The sequence below is a fragment of the Symphalangus syndactylus genome, chromosome 9 (genome assembly GCF_028878055.3).
Source record: "Symphalangus syndactylus isolate Jambi chromosome 9, NHGRI_mSymSyn1-v2.1_pri, whole genome shotgun sequence".
In the NCBI taxonomy this organism is placed as follows: domain Eukaryota; kingdom Metazoa; phylum Chordata; class Mammalia; order Primates; family Hylobatidae; genus Symphalangus; species Symphalangus syndactylus.
This window is the reverse complement of record NC_072431.2, coordinates 22903648-22926863: the sequence shown is the minus strand read 5'-3', so window position 1 is coordinate 22926863 and position 23216 is coordinate 22903648. Positions and strand designations below refer to the sequence as shown.

At 40.6% G+C, this 23216-nt stretch overlaps 1 protein-coding gene and 1 pseudogene across 13 annotated transcripts in view; both read right to left on the bottom strand.

Moving 5' to 3' along the window:
• The window catches only part of HEATR5A (HEAT repeat containing 5A), a 134988-nt gene that overhangs the window by 33515 nt on the left and 78257 nt on the right, over positions 1 to 23216 (bottom strand). For 12 of the 13 annotated variants that reach the window (XM_063645890.1, XM_063645888.1, XM_055291586.2 and 9 more), the window contains 4 exons: positions 18160 to 18298; positions 7074 to 7253; positions 4517 to 4756; positions 2438 to 2619 (listed from right to left, as the gene is read on the bottom strand). In XM_063645890.1, coding sequence (XP_063501960.1) covers positions 2438 to 2619; positions 4517 to 4756; positions 7074 to 7253; positions 18160 to 18298 — 741 coding nt within the window. The remainder of the gene's footprint in view (positions 1 to 2437; positions 2620 to 4516; positions 4757 to 7073; positions 7254 to 18159; positions 18299 to 23216) is intronic. The other variant, XM_063645898.1, reaches the window with a different exon arrangement.
• Positions 1100 to 1954, bottom strand: LOC129489250 (ATP synthase F(0) complex subunit C1, mitochondrial-like; annotated as a pseudogene).

The following is a 23216-nucleotide window of genomic DNA, read 5'->3' as shown; positions in this document are numbered from 1 at the left end:
CTAATAATAATTTTCCTTGTCTGCTTGAGTTCTAATTGTATTTCTAGCACTTGCAATTGTAAGAGGGCTAAAAATATAACAGAACTCCTCTTAAGTTGAATTATAATATTTTATTCTAATATTTCTTTTTTTTTTGAGACAAAGTCTCGCTCTTGTCCTCCAGGCTGGAGTGCAATGGCACGATCTCGGCCCACTGCAACCTCTGCCTTCTGGGTTTGTGATTCTCCTGCCTCAGCCTCTGGAGTAGCTGGGATTACAGGCGTCTGTCACCACACCTGGCTAATTTTTGTATTTTTAGTAGAGATGGGGTTTCACCATGTTGGCCAGGCTGGTCTTGAACTCCTGACCTCAGTTGATCCGCCCGCCTCGGCCTCCCAAAGTGCTGGGATTACAGGCATGAGCCGCCACGCCTGGCCTCTAATATGATGGTTCTATGTAACTTTAATCCCTTCATTTTGCTTTATCTCTAAGCATATGTTGGTATTAGCTGAATGAAGTGATGAAGACTGCTAATCAACTGATGAACTGCTCTGGTCTCCCTAACTGCTAGCCATCAGAAGTTGCTTCTGAATAATAATGAGATCTCCTTGGATGAATGCTGCTAGAGGATTACAAGACAGCTAATGATTTTGTTATTTTCCTTGTTCTTCTTCAATTGTTCAATGGACCAGTCAAATAATCAGTTAAAAAGATTGCAAAACCAGTAATAGAAACCTGAATCTTTGGGCTGGGCCTGGTGGCTAATGCCTGTAGTCCCAGCACGTTGGAGGTGGAGGCAGACAGATCACTTGAGCCCGAGAGTTTGAGACCAGCCTGGGCAACATGGTAAAACCCTGTCTTTACGAAAAAATACAAAAATTAGCCGAGCGTGGTGGCGTGTGGCTGTAGTTACAGCTACTTCAGGTTGCGGTGAGCCAAAATCATGCCACTGCACTCCAGCCTGGGTAACAGGGTAAGACCTTGTCTCAAAAACAACAACAACAAAAACCCCACAGAAATCTGAATCATTTCCTAAGTCTAGAAAATAAATGAAGGAGGTTATATATATAATGAAAATTAACCTTTATTTATTTATTTAGAGAAGTGTTGTGTTTAATGGTAAAAGTTAGCACACCCCAGTACCAGAAATGGTGTGGAGTTGCAGCTGCAGGGACAGGCAGGTGACCCCCACAGAGCTTCACATGGAGAAGAGGATGAAGAAGGAGACCATCAAACAGAAGAGCTCCATGGCCTCAGACAGGGCAAAGCCTAGAATGGCATAGGAGAAGAGTTGCTGCTTGAGAGACAGGTTCCTGGCATAGACAATAAATCAAGCTGCCAAACACTGCTCCAATGCCAGCCCCTGAATCAGCCACACCAACTGTGGCTGACCGAGCACCAATAAACTTGGCTGCTGTGTCAATGTCCCGGGAGACAACACTGGTCTAGAACTCCCGTCTGGCCACCTGGAGTGGGGAGCTGCTGTAGGAAGGCTGTTTAGATGAATTCTCTGGGCTATTCAAGGAGGAGGCAGACACAGGCCTGATTACACCCCTGGTAAAACAGCAGATCAGAGCTGGAGAAATGAGTAGTATCATGGTGGTCTGCATTTTTTCAGTCTCCCAGCGTTAGCCCTTGGTCTCAGCGCTCAGCTTCTCCCACCCGGAAAATTAACCTTTAAAGTTATAAAACACTCGTTTTTTTGTTTTTGTTTTCTTTAACAGGGCCTTTTTTTCCCCCTCCGTGGAGATGAGGGTCTCCCTATGATGCCCAGACCGGACCTGAACTTCTGGGCTCAAGTGATCTTCCTGCCTCAGCCTTCTAAGGAGCTGGAACTACAGGCATACCACCCTGCCCAAAAGACATGTTTTATGTACTTTGCTTTTACTTGAAGTTTTATAAAATATTAGCTGAAAGATTTCTTCTTCAAACACATGTACTTTCTACATATGGATTATACTGGTGATATGTTAGCAGAGATACATAGTCATTTACGAGGTGATATCCCAATTCAGTTCATAGATCCTCCCTCCTTCCCTCCCTCCCTTCCTTCCTCTCTTCCTTTCTCTTTCCCTCTTTCTTCTTTTTTTTTTAACTTTCCCATCCTCAGACAGTTTCAGACTTTTTTTGTTTTTTGAGACAGGGTCTGAATCTGTCACCCAGGCTGGGGTGCAGTGGCACAATCTCGGCTCACTGCAACCTCCGTCTCCCAGGCTCAAGTGATTCTCCCACCTCAGCCTGAGACTACCGGTGCACTCCACCATGCCAGCTAGTTTTGTATTTTTGGTAGAGATGGGGTTTCGTCATGCTTCCCGGTCTTGAACTCCTGGGCTCAAAGCTACCTACCTGCCTTGGCCTCCCGAAGTGCTGGGATTACAGGCGTAAGCCACCACGCCTGGCCTCATAGACTTTTTATCTGTGTGTTTAATAATAAAATTCTCTAACGGAAAGTGCTTACATTGGCTTGATACTGTTCCAGAATCACATGACCTGGAAACTCTGGTTCTGGAACAGTTGCAAATCGCCGAATAACAACTAACAGCATTTCAAGGCCAGAAAGACGGAGCTGGTCACTGTGATCTGTGGCAGCCATAAAAGCCATGCGAATTAAGTCAGCAAGATGCAGTACCAAAAAGTCATCTATAAGATTAAAAAACATATTGGGAGAAAAAAAGATTAGAAAATATAAAAAAAATGTGCTGGAACTAAGACTTACAATAAGTGATAATTTTTCCTCTTTTAATTTTATAACCTAGACTTTAAGTACCTCTGACTTGATACACTGTTTTTACTGTTTGTTAGAGACTTTAAAGCTGGATTTCATGTACACTGCAAATACACACAAGAAGACTGTCCCAAAGCTAGTAAGTATATACAGCTACTCAGGGCAGAATTAGCATTTTTTAGGGGTCCTAACAGTATCTTCAATAAAATTTTGTTTAGATTTTATGATAAAAGTACATTAGTTGGTACGGAGGAGACTTTGGGCTTTGACTAATTAAGCAGAAATTTATTTTCTTTATGTCAGGTTGAAGCTAAAACGTAATGTTCCTTTAAAAAAAATTTTATGTGGCTCTTTCTATGAACTACAGTATCTTATTTTTACATATATTGCCAAACATACAAATGATGGGAGTATAAAAAACATTTCTAGCTGTAGAAATGATAAATGGGAATTCCTTTCATTCCTACAACACATTGTTTGGTATAATATATCTCCTGTGGAGAGATATAAGAAAATCATTTAACAGAAGAAATCATATCTTAGTAAATGCCAGCTACAACTTTAACTGAGAGCACAGGAATCAGTAAGTATCTACAGTATGTAAATTTTGTAACTGTAAGTATCTAGCACAGTGCTCATCACAAGAGACTCAATAAATGCATACTTAAAAAATAATTAAACCAGAGATACCTAATTCATACTCAGACTGGCAACAGCAACATTTTGCTTTGTAATTCTTTTGTCTGGTAAAGAATACTTCTAAGGAATTTAGAAATATGCACCGTGGACAGGTGTGGTGGCTAATGCCTGCAATCCCAGCACTTTGGGAGGCTGAGGTGGGAGAGTCACTTAAGCCCAGAAGTTTGAGACCAGCCTGGGCAACATAATAAGATCTCACTTCCACAGAAAAATTAAAAAATTAGATGGGGATGGTGGTATATGCCTGTTGTCCCAGCTACTTGGGAGGCTGGGGTGGGAGGATTGCTTCAGCCTGGAAGGTTGAGGTTACAGTGAGCTGTGATCATGCCACTGCACTCAAGCCTGGGTGACAGAGCGAGATGCTGTTTAAAAAAAAAAAAGGACAAATATGTATTGTGTCTTTGAACATATGAGCTTAAGTGAATTTAAAAAATCAGACATCAAACCATAAAGGCAAACATAAATAGGTAAAAATAATACAGTTAAACAGTAAGAGGCGGTCAAAATGGTCTTACAATCAGGTTTACTTAACATTGAGAAAGGCTCACTTGTTTTCTTAGTTAATATCTATGATACTAAAATAATCTATAAGCAAAAACTGGCCCAAGTTACAAACCAGGAAATAATTTTTGAGAACTAGTAAATATTCATACTATTTCCCAAGAACCAATTATTTTCTATAAACTTAATGCATTGCACATGCTCATTAAAGTGAATGCCAATATAAGAAGCTTAATTAACCATTAAAAACGTATTTAACCATGAAGTGATGTGATCACAGCTCACTGCAAGCTCAAACTCCTGGGCTCAAGTGTTACTCCTGCTTCAGCCTCCCCAGTAGCTGGAACTATAGGTGCATGCCACCATGCCCTGCTAATTAAAAAAAAAATTTTAATAGAGACAACGTTTCATTGTTGCCCAGGCTGGTTTCAAACTCCTGGGCTCAAGTGATCCTCCTGCCTCAGCCTCCCAAAGTGTTGGGATTACAGGTATGAGCCACTGTGTCTGGCTAGTTTCATTTTAAAAAAATATTTTAATATTTTAAATATTAAAACCATAAGCAGATAGCATTTTACACATATCATTTGGTGTTTTCATCACTATGTCACTTACTTCTTGAATCTCTTTTTTTCATTTCTTGTGCTAAAGCAATGTCAAAATGTGCACTGTTAGCATTCTCACATTGGTTAATTATCCTACAGACACATTCAGCAGCAAAGACTCTAGTAGCCCATCGGGGATTGGTAAAAGGATGGGATTTTTCATCATGTCTGGTGGTCAGGACTGAGGCATCATCCCCTTTATCTCCTTCTTCTTCTTGCATTGTATCCACACAAGTTACAGCTGTAAAATCTTTTATTAAAGGAGAACATATGTAATTATAATCAATTGAAAAATATATATATATCAAAAGGAACAACAAAATGACTTCAAATTCAGACTAGAATTGCTCAACTATCAATTGCTACTGATCAATCATCTTTTTAATAACATCAAATAATTAGGTCTAATAACTACAGACAACTAAACAGTTGTCTAAAGGAGATGCTGTAAGAACTGTTCCAGGTCAAAATGACAAAGCTGTTAAATTATACTCAAAGTAAAAAACAAACACAATAAAAAATATTAAAAAAAAACAAACACACACAATAGTAGATACTGAAATAATTATCAATCCCCTGCAAGTAGATGGATGTACTTAAGGAGACTCAAAATTCTCTAGTAGGGAGTGTGGGTGGGATACATTGGGAAGGCTGCGTTAACACTGGAGGCTTGCATGGATTTCAGGAAGTTCCTGAATCTACTGAAATTGTCTGAAAATATTTTTCTTGGGATAGACTCATTGCTATCATTACAGTATCAAAGGTGTACTGATAGCTGGTCACTGAGTAGTGAATTATCTCCTCTACTTATTAACTGTTAAATTTACAAACTGTTTAACAACTGAAAATGGAACTAATGCTATGAAACAAACCAAACTGCTTTTCTTATATTATCCCGTAGGTCAATATTTTTTTGCACGTTAGAATACCAAAGATGTCACAAATAAAGTTATGGTCAAGTTAACAGAGCCTGGAAGGTGTTTTCCTCAGAAGGTATGGAGCCAAACCACAGAAGATGAAGAATTAATGGCAAGATAAAATTGAGCAAGCTCAGGGAGTATGAATGCAAAATTTAAAAAAGTGAGACACCAGAAAAATGTAATCAGTCTATCTACGCACACATATATTTTCTTTCTTTTTTTTTTTTTGAGACAAGATCTTGCTCTGTTACATAATCATGGCTCACTGCAGCCTCGAACACCTGGGCTCAGGTGACATTTTCTTTTAAAGAAGTCCTTGCAATTTCTTGAGTAGTGGGGAACAGCAGAGAAAATTAGAAAAATAAAATATGTATAGCATTAATAGTTGAAACAGCCAGTGTAAATCACTGGAAGAGGGACCAATAAGAATCAAGATAGACAGAGCAGAGAATACAAAACATTCCAGGAATGTGGTGTTAACTTTTCTCCTATCACACAATTCAGACAGGAGAGCTACATTAAATTCTAAGGCTTGAGCAACTGAGTTGGGAGCACTGAAGTATGGTGGAAAGCTTGTGGATTTTAAAAGTTATGTAGGCGTAGGACTGAATCTGTCTATGTCTTCAAGCAGGTTACCTCTCCAGGCCTATTTTCTCTTCTATAAAATAGAATAAAATTGCCTATGCATAGAATGGGTTAAAAGCTTAAATCAGATAAATTATGTACAGTTCTTGGAAAATAACTGGTTTTTCTCTTTCTTCCTCTCATTTATTTTCTCTCTTACCCCAAGGATATAAATTTTAAAGATTTGAATACACTTTCTCATGAACAATTATCTTGTATTACTAAAGACATTAGGGTAATAACACTGTTTTCTAATACTACTTGAAATTAACATTATTGTATGTAGTGAAACTGGCTTGCTCAAAATGTCATAATTTTGTATAACTTTCTCTTATTGTTTCTAAGTAATTTCATATGGTGCGAGGGGTGGGGTGGGTATGTATGAATGTATGTATGTATGTAGAGACAGGGTTTCACTCTGTTGCCCAGGCTGGAGTGCAGTGGTGTGATCTTGGCTCACTGCAACCTCTGCCTCTCGGGCTCAAGCAATCCTCCCATCTTAGCCTCCTGAGCAGCTGGGACTACAGGTGTGAGCCACCAGGCCCAGCTCATTAAAAAAAAATTTTTTTTTGTAGAGGTGGTGTTTTGCCACGTTGCCCAAACTCGTGGACTTGAGCAATCTGCCTGCCTCAGCCTCCCAAAGTGCTGGGATTACAGGGGTAAGCCACCACACCTGGTCTCAAATATTTATTGTATGTATGAAAAGAATTGATGGGAACAATATACATCAAGTCACACCTTCTAGCGTATAAATAATAACTCTTTTTAATTTGTTTTATATAGGAAAGTCATCTAAGACAGCCAAAGGAAAAAAGAGCAGGCTTAAGTATTGGATTTATATTGTTCAAATTAAAGAGAATTCTAAAACACTAGAAATGTAATCTTCATTTGAAGAAAAGCAACAATCAGACAATCAGAATCCGGCTAGTTAGACAAGACGGATGAATTCTCAGTGGTAAACAATTTTATGTAAAGTTTTAAATTTCAATTTTATTATTTTAACTGATAATGTCCAATACTTACCAGCTGATGCAGCAAGTACATCTTTACAAAGCTTTAACCACAGGGAGAGTTTTTCCACTGCTGTAGATGTAAGCATATAATTTAAAGTCTCTTTGATATCATGGCATAATCTCTCATCTGTCTCTTTGTCTAGTAAGATCAATAATGCCCCCTCAAGGCCAACTTCTCTGATGTTAGCATCTGACAAGAAGAAAATCAATTATCTAAGTAATACAGAAAACAAAACTACCATATCAGAAGCTCACACATTCAGTAGTTATTCAAATAGTAGATAAAAATACATCTTAAAGAACTAGCCCAAATACTGTGCTTTAATCTACTGAGATCCATTTTAGTTCACACTTGAATTCTGGGATTTATGATCCTATATAGCAGTATTTTATGTAATGTCACTGAAAAAAAGTATTAATGTTATTATTTTTTCTTAGTCAGGTAAAAAGTTTTACCCATTTAGTGTCCAATACTTATGAAATTGTTTTTTCTTTGAGACAGAATTTCGCTCGTTGCCCAGGCTGGAGTGCAATGGCACGATCTCGGCTCACTGCAACCTCTGCCTCCCACGTTCAAGTGATTCTCCTGCCTCAGCTTCCCTAGTGGCTAGAATTACAGGCACCCGCCACCACGCCCAGCTAATTTTTTGTATTTTTAGTAGAGATGGGGTTTCACTATGTTGCCCAGGCTGGTCTCGAATTCCTGACCTCAGGCGATCCACCCGTCTCAGCCTCCCAAAGTGCTGGGATTACAGGTGTGAGCCACTGCACCCAGCTCAATACTTATAAATTTTATTCAGTGCTTAATTTTTTTTTTCTTTGAGACAGAGTCTCACTCTGTCACCCAAGATGGAGTAAAGTGGTGCGATCTCGGCTCACTGCAACCTCTGCCTCCCGGGTTAAAGTGATTCTCCTGCCTCAGTCTCCTAAGTAGCTGGGATTACAGGTGCCTGCCACCACGTCTGGCTAATTTTTGTATTTTAGTAGAGACGGGGTTTCACCATGTTGGTCAGGCTGGTCTTGAACTCCTGACCTCAAGTGATCCACCCACCTTGACCTCCCAAAGTGCTGGGATTACAGGCGTTGAGCCACAGTGCCCAGCCTCCAGTGCTTCTTAGTATAATTCTTTTCTTTTCTTTTTTTTTTTTTTTTTTTTTTTTTGAGACGGAGTCTTGCTCTGTTGCCCAGGCTGGAGTGCAGTGGCATAATCTCGGCTCACTGCAACCTCCGCCTCCTGAGTTCAAGCAATTCTTCTGTCTCAGCCTCCTGAGTAGCTGGGACTAGAGGCGCCTGCCACCACGCCCTGCTAATTTTTGTATTTTTAGTAGAGATGGGTTTCACCAGTGGTCAGGCTGGTCCCGAACTCCTGACCGTAGGTGTTCCACAAGCCTAGGCCTCCCAAAGTGCTAGGATTATAGGCATGAGCCACCAGGCCTGGCCCAGTATAATTATTTTCTAGTTTTAATAAAACATAATTAAGTTTTCCTTACTCTGGTATAAAGCTTTAAAATATATTAGCGTGAGAGTAAAGCTCAAAAAGAAAACAACCACTATATGGAGAACACTGTTTAATTACTACAACTAAGCTATTGTGGACTACTGAATAAACATATATCACTATACAATATTCTCACTACAAAGTAATACCTCAAAGGGGAAACACTAGCCTTGATCTAGCATCTACTATTACCTTTAATTCTGAAAATGCCAAAAGGACAAATACATTTTCTCTTGAAGAGTTAACTCATCTAGCATTTATGAAAGTATGCAGATTTGAAAGGTTATATTATTAGTAGACTATTCTATTTATTTATTTATTTTTTTGGAGACAGAGTCTCGCTCTGTCGCCCAGGTTGGAGTACAGTGGCACAATCTCACTGCAATTTCTGCCTCTTGAGTTCAAGCAATTCTCCTGCTTCAGCCTCTCAGCTGGGATTACAGGCATGTGCTACCATGCCCAGCTAATTTTTTTTTTGTATTACCTTGTAGAGACGAGGTTTCACCATGTTGGCCAGGCTAGTCTCGAACTCCTGACCTCAGATCCACCCGCCTCAGCCTCCCAAAGTGTTGGGATTGTAGGAGTGAGCCACTGTGCCTGGCCTTTGTGGGTGTTTTGTTTTGTTGGTATTAGACTATTTTAAAAGAGAAATTATCTTTTAAATATTAGAAGGAGGTGATAGAAATGTTTCAGATTAGGGATCTAACAAGATATAATAGCTAAGGTAATGTGAGTCATCACTGGATCTTAGATTTAGGTGGCAGTGAGGAGGGGAGGAATCATAAAGCACATTTTTTGGATGACTAGGGAAATGTGTGTGAGGGCTGCAAATCAATATTGATTTTCTTGGGTGTGTGATCATGTATGGGTATGTCCTTCGCATTAGTCCATTTTCACACTGCTATAAAGACATACCCAAGACTGGGTAATTTATTTTAAAAAGAGGTTTCAGGCCAGGCACAGTGGATCACGCCCATAATCCCAGCAGTTTGGGAGGCTGAGGCAGGTGGATCACCTGAGGGCAGGAGTTTGAGACCAGCCTGGCCAACATGGTGAAACCCCATCTCACTAAAAATACAAAAAATTAGCCGGGCGTGGTGACAGGTGCCTGTAATCCTAGCTACTTGGGCAGCTGAGGCAGGAGAATCACTTGAACCCAGGAGGCGGAGCCTGCAGTAGGCCAAGATTGCACCATTGCACTCCAGCCTGGGAGATGGAGTGAGACTCTGTCTTGAAAGAAAAGGGGGGGAAAAAAAAGACGTTTCATTGACTTACAATTTCACATGATTGGGGAGGCCTCAGGAAATATACAATCATGGTGGAAGGGGAAGAGGCATGTCTTACATGGCAGCAAGCAAAAGAGAGCACGTGAAGGAGGCAAAGGGGGAAGAGCCCCTTATAAAACCATCAGATCTTGTGAGAACTCACTATCACAAGAACAGCATGGGGGAAACCGTCCCCATGATCCAATCTCCCACCAGGTACCTCCTTCAACAATTGGGGATTATAATTGAAAATGAGACTTGGTTGGGGACACAAAGCCAAGCCATATCATTCCACCCCTGGCCCCTCCCAAGTCTTATGTCCACATTTCAAAACCAATCATGCCTTCCCAACAGTCTCCCAAAGTCTTAATTCATTTCAGCATTAACTCAAAAGTCCATAGTCCAAAGTCTCATCTGAGACAAGGCAAGTCACTTTGGCCTATGAGCCTGTAAAATCAAAACCAAGTTAGTTACTTCCTAGATACAATGGGGGTACAGGCACTGGGTAAATGCTCGTCCCAAATGGAAGAAATTGGGCTGCAGTCCCCATGCAAGTCCAAAATCCAGTGGGGCAGTCATAAAATCTGAAAGCGGCCAGGCACAGTGGCTCACGCTTGTAATCCCAGCACTTTGGGAGGCCGAGGCGGGCGGATCACGAGGTCAGGAGATCGAGACCATGGTGAAATCCTGTCTCTACTAAAAATGCAAAAAATTAGCTGGGCGTGGTGGCGGGCGCCTGTGGTTCCAGCTACTAGGAGAGGCTGAGGCAGGAGAATGGCGTGAACCTGGGAGGCGGAGCTTGCAGTGAGCCGAGATTGCGCCACTGCACTCCAGCCTGGGTGACAGAGTGAGACTCTGTCTCAAAAAAAAAAAAAAAATCTGAAAGCTCCAAAATGATCTCCTTTGACTCCATGTCTCACATCCAGGGCACACTGATGCAAGAGGTGGGCTCCTACGGCCTTGGGCAGCTCCACCCCTGTGGCTTTGCAGGGTATAGCCCCCTGCCCCAGCTACTTTCACAGCTGGTGTTGAGTGTATGTGGCTTTTTCAGGCGCACAGTGTAAGCTGTCGGTGGATCTACCACTTTGGGGTCTAGAGACCTTCTTCTTTTCATAATTTTTTGAGATGGAGTCTTGCTCTGTCGTCCAGGATAGAGTGCAATGGCATGGTCTCGGCTCACTGCAACCTCCGCCTCCCAGGTTCATATGATTCTCCTGCCTCAGCCTCCTGAGTAGCTGGGATTACAGGCACGTACCACCATGCCTGGCTAATTTTTCTATTTTTAGTAGAGATGGGGTTTCACCATGTTGCCCAAGCTGGTCTTGAACTCCTGACCTCATGATCCACCGGCCTTGGCCTCCCAAAGTGCTGGGATTACGGGCATGAGCCATCATGCCCGGCCTTGACGGTGGTCCTCTTCTTACAGCTCCACTAGGCAGTGCCCCGGTGGGGACTCTGTGTGGGGGCTCTGACCCTTCATTTTCCCTTTGCATTGCCCTAGCAGAGGTTCTCCATGAGGGCTTCACCCCTGCAGCAGACTTCTGCCTGGACATCTGGGCATTTCTATGCATCCTCAGAAATCTAGGTGGAAGTTCCCAAACCTCAGTTCTTGAATTCTGTGCACCAGCAGTCCCAACACCATGTAGAAGCTGCCAAGGCTTGGGGTTTGCACCCTCTGAAGCAATGGCCTGAGCTGTACCTTGGTCCATTTTAGCCATGGCTGGAACAGCTGGAACACAAGGCAACAATTCCCAAGGCTGCACAGAGCAGGGGGACCCTGGGTCTGACCCATAAAACCATTTTTCCCTCCTAGGCCTCTGGGAGGGGCTGTTGCTGAGGTCTTTGACATGCCCTGGAGACATTTTCTTCATTGTCTTGGTGATTAAGATTAACATTCGAGGAAGGTGCGGGTAGCTCACGCCTGTAATCCCAGCACTTTGGGAGGCTGAGGTGGGCAGATCATGAGGTCAGGAGATCGAGACCATCCTGGCTAACAAGATGAAACCCTGTCTCTACTAAAAAATACAAAAACTTAACTGGGTGTGGTGGCGGGCGCCTGTAGTCCCAGCTACTCAGGAGGCTGAGGCAAGAGAATAGCATGAACCCAGGAGGCAGAGCTTCCAGTGAGCCGAGATTGCGCCACTGCACTCCAGCCTGGGCAACAGAGTGAGGCTCTGTCTCAAAAAAAAAAAAAAGATTAACATTCGACTCCTTGTTACTTATGAAAATTTCTGCAGCGCGCTTGAATTTCTCCCCAGAAAATGGGGTTTTCTTTTCTATCACATCCTCAGGCTGCAAATTTTCCAAACTTTTATATGCTCTGCTTCCTTCACCATTTTTTTTTTTTTTTTTGAGACAGAGTCTCACTTTGTCGCCCAGGCTGGAGTGCAGTGGTGCAATCTCAACTCACTGCAGCCTCCGCCTCCTGGGTTCAAACAATTCTCCTGCCTCGGCCTCCCCAGTAGCTGGGATTACAGGTGCCACCACCACACATGGCTAAGTTTTGTATTTTTAGTAGAGATGGGTTTTCATCATTTGGCCAGGCTGGTCTCAAACTCCTGACCTCAGGTGATCCACCCACGTCAGCCCCTCAAAGTGCTGGGATTACAGGCATGAGCCACCACACCCGGCCTCTGATTCCCTTTTAAACATAAATTCTAATTTCAGATAATCTCTCTCAAGTTCAAAGTTCCACAGATCTCTAGGGCAGGAGCAAAACGCTGCCAGTCCCTTTGCTTAAGCATAATAAGAGTGACCTTTACTACAATTCCTAGGAAGTTCCTCAACTCAATCTAAGACCATCTCACCTTGGGCTTCATTGTCCACATCATTATCAGCATTTTGGGGATTGTAATTCAAGATGAGATTTGGATTGGGACACAAAGCCAAACCATATCCTTCTTCTTGGGAAATGCAAACTTAAGTATTTAGGGTGAACTGTCATGATGTCTGGGGCCTGCTTTAAGATGATTTGGCAAAAGGTTTATGTGTGTGTATGGAGAGAGATGTCTATAAAATGAGTGTCATAAAGACATTAAGTACATGAATCAACATGTTCACTGCGTAATTCTTTTGGGTTCAAAAAATCATAGTATCTGTTATGATGATCTGTGATCAGTGATCTTTGATGTTACTATTTTAATTGTTTTGGAGTGCCACAAACTATGCCCACGTAAAACAGCAAACTTATTCAATAAATGTTGAGTGTGTTCTGACTGCTCCATGCCATTTCTCTTTCTCTCCTGGCCACTCCCCATCTCTTTTATTCTAATCAGTCCTCTCTATTTTCTGAGACACAACAGTATCAAAATTAGGCCAATGACACTGCAATGGCACTGCAGTGTTCATGTGAAAGGAAGAGTCACACGTCCCTCACTTTAAACCAAGATTTAAAATGATTTAAGCTTAGTGAGAAAGGCATGTCAAAAGCCAAGACAGACCAAAAGTTAAGTGTCTTTTAGGCCAGTTATCTAAGTTGTGAATGCAAAAGAAAAGTTCTTGAAGGAAATTTAAAAAGCTACTCCAGTGAACACACAAATGATAAGGAAGATAAACAACCTTATTAACCAACACAGAGAAAGTTTTAGTGATCTGGATAAAAGTTCAAATCAGGCTCACGCCTGTAATCCCAGCACTTTGGGAGACTGAGGTGGGCGGATCACCTAAGGTCAGCAGTTCAAGACCAGCCTAGCCAACATGATGAAACCCTGTCTCTGCTAAAAATACAAAAATTAGCCAGGCATGGTGGTGGGCGCCTGTAATCCCACCTACTCGGGAGGCTGAGGCAGAAGAATTGCTTGAACCCGGGAGACGGAGGTTGCAGTGAGCCAAGATCACGCCACTGCACACCAGCCTGGGCGACACAGCAAGACTCCATCTCAAAAAAAAAAAAAAAAAAAAAAGTTCAAATCAGCCACAACATTGAGCCTGATGCAGAGCAAGACCCTAACTCTCTTCAATTCTTTGAAGGCTGGGAGAGGTGAGGAAGCTACAGAAGAAAAGGTAGAAACTAGCAGAGGTTGGTTCATGGGGTTAAGGAAATAAGCTGTCTCCATAACATAAAAATGCAAGATAAAGCAGCAAATCCTGATGTAGAAGCTTCATCAAGTTAGCCAGAAGACCTAGCTAAGGTCAAAACAACAGTTTTTCTTTTTCTTTCCTTTTTTTTGAGACTGAGTCTTGCTCTATCACCCAGGCTGGAGTACAGTGGCATGATCTTGGCTCACTGCAACCTCTGCCTCCCAGGTTCAAGCTATTCTCATGCCTCAGTCTCCTGAGTAGCTGGGATTACAGGCACCCACTACCATCACATCCAGCTAATTTTTGTATTTTTAATAGAGACGGGGTTTCACCATGTTGGCCAGGCTGGTCTTGAACTCCTGACCTCAAGTGATCCACCCACCTTGGCCTTCCAAAGTGTTGGGATAACAGGCGAGAGCCCAGCCTAAAACAACAGATTTCAAAGTCTATGAAATAGCCTTCTATTGGAAGATGCCATCTGGGACTTTCATAGCTAGAGAGGAGAAGCCAATTCCTACATTCAAAGGATAGGCTGACTCTCTTGTGATGGGCTAATGCAGCTGGTGACTTTAATGCCAGTGCTCACTGACCATTCCAAATATCCCATGGTTCTTAAGGATTATGCTTAATTGGCCAGGCATGGTGGCTCACACCTGTAATCCCAGCACTTTGGGAGGCTGAGGCAGGTGGATCACTTGAGCCCAGGAGTTCAAGACCAGCCTGGGCAACAAGGTGAGACCCCATCTCTACAAAAAACACACACAAAAAAATTTAGCTGGATGTGGTGACATTCATCTGTGGTCCAGCTACCAAGGAGGCTGAGGTGGAAAGATCACATGAGCCTGGAAAGTAGAGGCTGCAGTGAGCCCAGGTCGTGCCACTGCACTCCAGCCAGGGCGACAGAGAGAGACCCTGTCTCAAAACAAAACAAACAAACAAAAAAAATTATGTCAAATCTGCCTGGATGATAGCATATCTGTTTACAACAGGGTTTACTGAACATTTTAAGTCCACTGTTAAGACTTACTGCTCAGAAAAAAAAAAAAGATTATTTTCAAAATATTACTGCTCACTGACAATTCGCCTAGTTACCCAAGAGCTCTCGTGGACGCGTACAAGGAGATAAACGTTGTTTTCATGCCTGGTAATACAATATCCATTCTGCAGATTAAGGAGTCATTTTGACTTTCAAGTTGTCTTATTTAAAAAATGCATTTTGTAAGGCTACAGCTGCCACAGACGGATGGATCCAGGCAAAGTAACTGAAAACCTTCTGGAAAGGATTATCATTCTAGATGGTTTCTGGAGATGGAATCTACTCCTGGTGAAGATGCTGTGAACACTGTTGAAATTACAACAAAGGATTCAGAATATTACGTGAATTAGTTGATAAAGTGGTAGCAGGTTTGAGAGAATTGATTCTAGTTTTCAAAGTTCTACTCTAAGTAAAATGCTATCAAAAAGCATTGCATGTTACAGAGTAATCTTTCATGAAAGGAAGTCAATGGATATGGCAAACTTCATTGCTGTCTTATTTTAAGAAATGGCCGGCCGGGTGTGGTGGCTCACGCCTTTAGTCCCAGCACTTTGGGAGGCCGAGGCGAGTGGATCACGAGGTCAGGAGATTGAGACAATCCTGGCTAACATGGTGAAATCCCGTCTCTGCTAAAAATATAAAAAATTAGCCAGGTGTGGTGGTGGGCACCTGTAGTCCCAGCTACTTGGGAGGCTGAGGCAAGAGAATGGTGGAAATCTGGGAGGCGGAGCTTGCAGTGAGCCAAGATCATGCCACTGCACTTCAGCCTGGGTGACAGAGCAAGACTCCATCTCAAAAAAAAAAAAAAAGAAAAAAAAAAAAAAGAAAAAGAAATCGCCACAGCCACCCCCCCAAACCTTTAGCAACCACCACCCTGATTAAGCAGCCATCAACACTGAGCAAGACCCTCTACCAGCAAAAAGATTATGACTCACTGAAGGCTCAGATGATGGTTAGCATCTTTTAGCAATAAAGAATTTTTAATTTAAGGTATGTACATTGCTTTTTTAGCCATAATGCTATTTCACACTTAGAGACTACAGTATAGTACAAACATAACTGATACGCACTGGAAAACAAAAAATTCCTGACTTGCTTTTGCATGGTCTGGAACCAAACCCACAATACTAGGTATTCTGTATAGCAGCCCAGCCATGCTGATTAATTCAAGTTGAAGCAAAAGTTTTTATTTTTGTTTTTGTTAGAGACAAGGTCTCACTATATTGCTCAGGCTGGCCTTGAATTCCTGGGCTAAAGTGATCTTCTCACCTCAGCCTCTAAGGAAGCTGGGACTACAAGTACATGCCGCCACAACTGGCCCAGCTCCCTAAATATTTTAATGTCCTAAGAATAAAACTGTTACTTAAAGAGCATAGATTACTGATAGTAAAATATATTATGGATCTAAAAGCTTAAGATACTGAAAAGCTCCATGAAGTCTATAACTTTCTAAAAGTATGATGGTACTTTGGAAACTATATACATAAATTATTATTATTATTTTTTGAGACAGATTCTCACTCTGGTGCCCAGGCTGGAGTGCAGTGGTGCAATTTCGGCCCACCACAACCTCCCCCTCCCGGGTTCAACCGATTCTTGTGCCTCAGCCTCTCAAGTAGCTGGGACTACAGGCGCATGCCACCACAGAGCTAATTTTTTATATTTTTAGTAGAGACGGGGTTTCGCCATGTTTGCTGGGCTGGTCTCGAACTCCTGACCTCAGGTGATCTGCCCACCTTGGCCTCCTGAAGTACTGGGATTACAAACGTGAGCCACTGTGACCAGCCAGAGTACAAGATAATTACTTTTTTTTTTGGAGTCAGTGTTTTGATCTGCAACCCAGGCTGCAGTGTGGTGGCATAATAACTCACAGCAACCTCAAACTCCTGGGCTCAAGCAATTCTCTTCTCTCAGCCTCCTGATTAATTAGTAGCTGGGACTACAGATGTGTACCACAACACCTGGCTAATTTTAAAATCTTTTGTAAAGATGGGGTCATGCCATGTTGTGCAGGGTGTTATTTTTATATATACATATATATATATATATATATATATGTATATATATATAAATTTTAAAAATAGAGATGAAGTCTCACTATGTTGACCAGGCTGGTCTTGAACTCCTGGCCTCAAGCCATCCTCCTATCTTGGCCTCCCAAAGTGCTGAGATGACAAGCATGAGCCAGTGTGTCTGGCCCCTAGGGCTGTTTCTGAACTCCTGACCTAAAACAGTCCTCTCGCCTTAGCCTCACAAAGTGCTTAAGATTACAGGTGTGAGCCACCACACCTGGCCTATTATTACTATTTTTGTAGGCTAATAGTTTCTTTGAATTCATATGCAAATTCAGGCTATTCATATCATAGTTTTAAAATGAAGTGATATACGCTTAAATCTTACTGGCTAAGAAATCCTTTAATTCAGCTCTAAAATGTAAAAGAAGGGGCATTAAAAACTCTAACTTGTAGCAGACATATCTATAATAAATTTTATGACAGTGAGATTCTGTGGCAAACAGGCATGTGTGATAAATTATTTAAGGGCTAATCCCATTTCATTTGACTGCTGTGAAAAAACTTGCTCTAGATCAGTGGCTCTCAAACTTTAGTACAGTCATGCATGGCGTAATAGGATTATGTTCTGAAGAATGTGTTGTTAGGCAATTTCATTGTCGTGTGAACATCATAGAGTGTACTTACCTAAACCTAGATGGTACAGACTACACATACAGGCTATATGGCATAGCCTATTACTCATAGGCTACAAACCCATAGAACAAGTTACTGTACTGGATACTATAGGCAATTATAGCACAATGGTAAACATTTGTGTATCAAAACATAGAAAAAATACAGTGAAGATATGGTATTATAATCTTATGGGACCACTGTTGTATGTGCAGTCTGTTGTTGACCAAAATGCCATTAGGTGGCACACAGCTATACTGACATAGGGACTGTAAAAATATAGATTTAAAAATACAGATTGCCAGGTAATACTCCCAGATTTCTGGTTCAGTAGGTCTGGGATGGGTCTCAATAATCTACATTTCTAACAAGTTCCCAGGTAAGGTATACACTGCTGATTTGAAAACCAGTTTGAGAACCACCGCTCTAAACCAGTAACATCACTGGTTAGAATAACTGTTAGCAACTCTTTCTTGTAGCAGGTTTAAGACGTATTGACTTTTAAATTGCTTCAAAACGCATGTATATATGGAAAATTTAAAATAAAAATAATCATTTGAGCTGGACATAATCTTGATCAAGGGAATTACCTGGAGTCAACTCTTCCCTGCTATCCTTAGCAAACATAACAGCATGTTCTGAAACTTCAGCTGCTTCTCTTTGTACAAGTTGACGTAAGCAAGCCAGTACTGCTCTTCTCAGTAACAAGTAGGGGCTACAAAGATTCACCTGAAAAATACCATTTGAGGAATGACAGAGCTAAAATTCTTGTTGGCACTCAATGAGTCTAATAGATATTCACTGGACCCCTTCCTGATTCTGTCCAGCCCATCAGCGGGCTGGACACAATTTATAAATACATAGGAACTTCTTGAAACCATTCTAGAATATATTTCTGATTATATAACTTAGAAACAGCTTAATAGGTAATATGTGTACTAGATTATGCACTACTCATAAATCTAAGCAAAAGTCTTTTGGCAGTGTCAGAAGGCAGAATTTATATGAATAAACAGAGTTTTAAGAGAAAAAAAGAACTGCAACGGAAAGGATTTAGTTGCAGTTTATACATTTGTGTTCATGCAACTATATTATAATGTTTTATCATTCTCTAAGCAGAAATTTATACACATCCATATAGGCAATACAGCATACTGGTTAAAATGGAGGCTCCAGAGTCAAAATGCCTCAGTTTGAGTCCTAGATCCATCACTTACTAGCTGTGTGACTGTGGGCAAATTATTTAACTCCTCTAGAGTGCCTTAGTTTCCTCATTTGTAACACTACTGCATCTCTCAGGGCTACTGTGACATTAACATAAAGTAACATGCAAAGTGCTTACCACAGTACCTGTCAAATAGTAAATGCTCAATAAATGTTAGTTATTATTAGTGTAGTCTCTTAACAATAATATTTTAATCAGACAACATATAAAGTAAATGCATTTTCAAATAAAGGCAGAAAACATTCACCAAAAATGCTCTCTAGAGACAAGCATTACAGAACACCAAATTTTATATATATTCATACATATTTATGTATTGATAGAATACATATATGTACACATCTTACAGATGCAATGTAAATCTCAATAGGTTGTATCTACCCATGGCAAATGATAAGACTGGTAATATACTTCAGTTATAAGTCAAAGGTTAATGGATAAAAATTCTTAGTGATTTCATATATGAAATAAAGTTGAGATTTTTAATTTTGTACTATGAAAGTAAAGATCAGTTTGGTATGGTCTACAAAATAAATAGGTATATTATGGTAGTGATCTTCAAAGCAAAATTTGAGAAATAATGGCATAATTTTATGGCGATCTTTAGATTTGGCATATGCGGGAAAAACAGGACTGAAGTAGGTGAAGTTTTGTAAAGAGCAGAGGCTAAATTTTGGGAGGAAATAAAAGGTAGGTAGTAGGAGCTATTAAGAATATATAAGAAGAGTGTCAGGCGTGGTGGCTGACGTCTGTTAACGCTAGCACTTTGGGAGGCCGAGGTAGGCATATCACTTGAGGTCAGGAGTTCAAAACCAGCCTGGCCAACATGGTGAAATCCTGTCTCTGCTAAAAAATACAAAAAAATTAGCCGGGCATGGTAGCAGGTGCCTGTAATCCCCGCTACTCGGGAGGCTGAGGCAGGAGAATTGCTTGAACCTGGGAGGTGGAGGTCGCAGTGAACTGAGATCACGCCTCTGCACTCCAGCCTGGGGGACAGAGACTCTGTCTCAGGAAAAAAACCAAAAACATATATATATATGAGAAGAGGGCTGGGCATGATGGCTCACACCCAGGGAGGCCGAGGCAGGTGGATCACTTGAGGTCAGGAGTTTGAGACCAGTCTGGCCAACATGGTCAAGCCCTGTCTCTACTAGTAATACAAAAATTAGCCGGGTGTGGTGGTGCACACCTGTAGTCCCAGCTACTGGGGAGGCTGAGGCAGGAGAATTGCTTGAACCCGGGAGGCAGAAGTTGCAGTGAGCTGAGATTGCACCACTGCACTCCAGCCTGGGTGACAGAGTGAAACTGTCTCAAAAAAAAAAAAAAAAAATATATATATATATATACAAGAAGAAACACATGCAAAGAGAGCCAAATTCTACATTTTATCAGAAGCCAAGAAACAGTAAAAATTTGTGCATATATCATCATTGAGCAGTTTTTTTTTGTTTTTTTTTTTTTTTGAGACAGGGTATCTCGCTCTGTTACCCAGGATAGAGTGCTGGAACAGCTTTATAAGTATGTTCTGTTATACCTTCAAGCTGTATTATGAAGCCAAAAGTGGATAGAGAGGAATGCCATTCATAGAAAAGTCTCAAGGTGTAATGTAATCCCATGTTTAGAAACTATATTGTTAGCAGGTTAGGATAACAGAGAAGTTAAAATATAAAAAGATTATGTTTACTCGTCCCCAAGGTTACTGTTGTATTTAACAACAATGACAAAAAAAGCACTTAACAAGACAATTTTAAAGAAAAGTTAATAAATCTACTAGTCATTTCAACTGGAGTTTTACAAGCATATAATACAAAGCAGGTGCAGCATTTATTCAGGCTAGTCAAACATCTTTTAGAAAAAGCATGCTTGGAAGTACCCTTTACTTGTTTGGTAGAAAAAAGACTGAAGGCTGTCACACAAGGTAAAACGGGAGGCTTAATGTCTCCATGTCATTCTCCAGCATTTGTATTGGGAAGAGGAATACAGTGGCTTAAGGCAAACAAACAAAGCAGGCAAAATACAGAAATTAAATTAAACTGTAACTACAATTATTTTCTGAAATGAAAATAAAAATGAGACCAAATTTAGTGCAAGGAGTGAGTGCACCAGCTGGAGAAGGTTAGGAAGGATTTGCTTATATTGGTATCAAATAAACACCACGAAACATGCTACACATACTGGACTTAGCATTAATGGTTCGCTTAAAAAAAGAGATGCAGAGGAAAACAAACATCTACAACCAAAAAATGACACAAAGAAACAGCACCGCAAAACTAAAAAAAAGTTAGGAATCAAGGGTCAGGGACCTACCAACACAGAATTATCCAACAAGATCTCCTGCACAAAAACAAATGACACACCAGTCATGACAAAAACCAAAAGATAAATATTAGGATGACTTTGACAACAGTCAGCTAAGCATTAAAATATAAATGTTGATAGTTATTATTTAAATTGGCTTAGCTTCAGCTTAAAAATTTGCCACAAATATTTTATTTTCCAACAAAATGAGTTGAGCCAAGTTCTTGAAAATAGTCAACTCAAGAACTAAGACGTAAATATATAATTTTAAAATGTACATGTGATTAATTTTAGGTTTTTCTTTGGAATCTCTGATTAAGCCTCAGTATCAGACCCAATCAAGTATACATAAGTGTTGAGAGGAGTGATCTGGATTGCATTCACATGAACAGGTGTCCAGCAAGAGGCAAAGTTAATGGTTTACCTCATCAGAAGTTAATTATAGTTTAACTCTTAGAAGCCAAGTTTTAAAACTAAGAGTATTCAGAATTGCTAGTGTAGCTAAGGCCAAGTTCAGAATGGATGTTAAAGAGCATGCAGTTAGAGGAAAATACTTCCCAGTAAGATTTTTGCCTAATGATGAAATGCAATTTCCTTACTTTGGTGAATACTCTAAAATATAATAAATTCAATCTAATAAATTCAGAATAAATTACTAACCAAAATATTGAGACACTAAATTAACACACTATAGTGATAATTTTTGACTATGATTATGTATTAAAAAAATCATTTGACAGCTTGAATATTATGAGTTAACTTACGATTTGTAACTGTTACTTCAGATTTTCTCACTTGCTCTAATGTACCCAAAAGTCTGATAATATAATAATCTCTATTCTTTTTCATATGTAACTTTTTTTTTGATGCCTATTTTTTTTTTTCCTGCAGTAAATATGTACCCTTTTTTGATCTGGGAAAGGGAAAAAGTTAATAAGTTTGATCAGATTTTATTTATTTACATTTTTGAGACAGTGTCTTGCTCCATTGCCCAGGGTGGAGTGCACTGGCGCAATCATGGCTCACTGTTGCCTCAACACCCTGGGTTCAGGTGATCCTCCCACCTCACCCTCCCAAGTAGTAGTGGGACTATAGGTGCACACAGCCATGTCCGGAAAATTTTCTTAAAATTTTCTGTAGAGACGAGGTCTCACTATGTTCCCCAGGCTGGTTTCGAACTCCTGGACTCAAATGTTCCTTCTACCTTGACCTCCCAAAGTGCTGGAACTACAGGTGTGAGCCATTGTGCCCAGCCAATCAGATTTTATTCATCATGAATTAATGGGTTATTCTTGTTCTTCATTTCTCAATAAACTTTAGTTAATAAAAAAAATCACGTATCAGGTAAAGGAGAAATTTTATAGGTAATTAATGGAAATCTTCTGTAAGACAAGAAGAAAAAATGGCAGTATCACTAAATTTAAATAGAGACTAAAAGATCAAATGCAAAGGAGCGAAAAATTTTTCAATAACTGGTTTTAAGAATGGCTCTTCAAATATAAAAGTAATATTCCTGGGGAAGAGTCCCTGAATGGTATAGGTAAAATCCTTTTCCTGTAAGTACTGTTCTCCCTAATACATGATTGACCCAGATCTAAAAAAATACAGGAACAAAAGTTTCTATCAGAAAGTCAGTCACATTCTCTTTTTAAAGTTTTATTGGGCTAGGCATGGTGGCTCACACCTGTAATCCCAGCACTTTGTGGGGCTGAGGCAGGCGGATGGCTTAAGACCAAAAGTTCAAGACCAGCCTGGGTAACACAGCAAGACACTGTCCCTACAAAAAAGAAAAAAAATTAGCTAGGTGTGGTGGTACATTCCTGTAGTCCTAGCTACTTTGGAGGCTGAGGGGGGAGGATCACTTGAGCCCAGCAGTTCGAGGCTACTGTGAGCTATGATTGTACCACCGTGCTTCAGCCTGACAAAGTGAGACTGTGCCTCTAAAATAAATAAATAAACAGTTTTATATGACTATCAGTATCAATAATTAATATAATAATATACTGTGTGTTGAAGACACATGTCAAGACAGCAAAGGCAACTACCATTATTGAGTACTAACTAAATGCCTGAGACATGTGCCTTTACAAGCAGCATTTTGTGTAATCCTCATGTTTTGCAGAC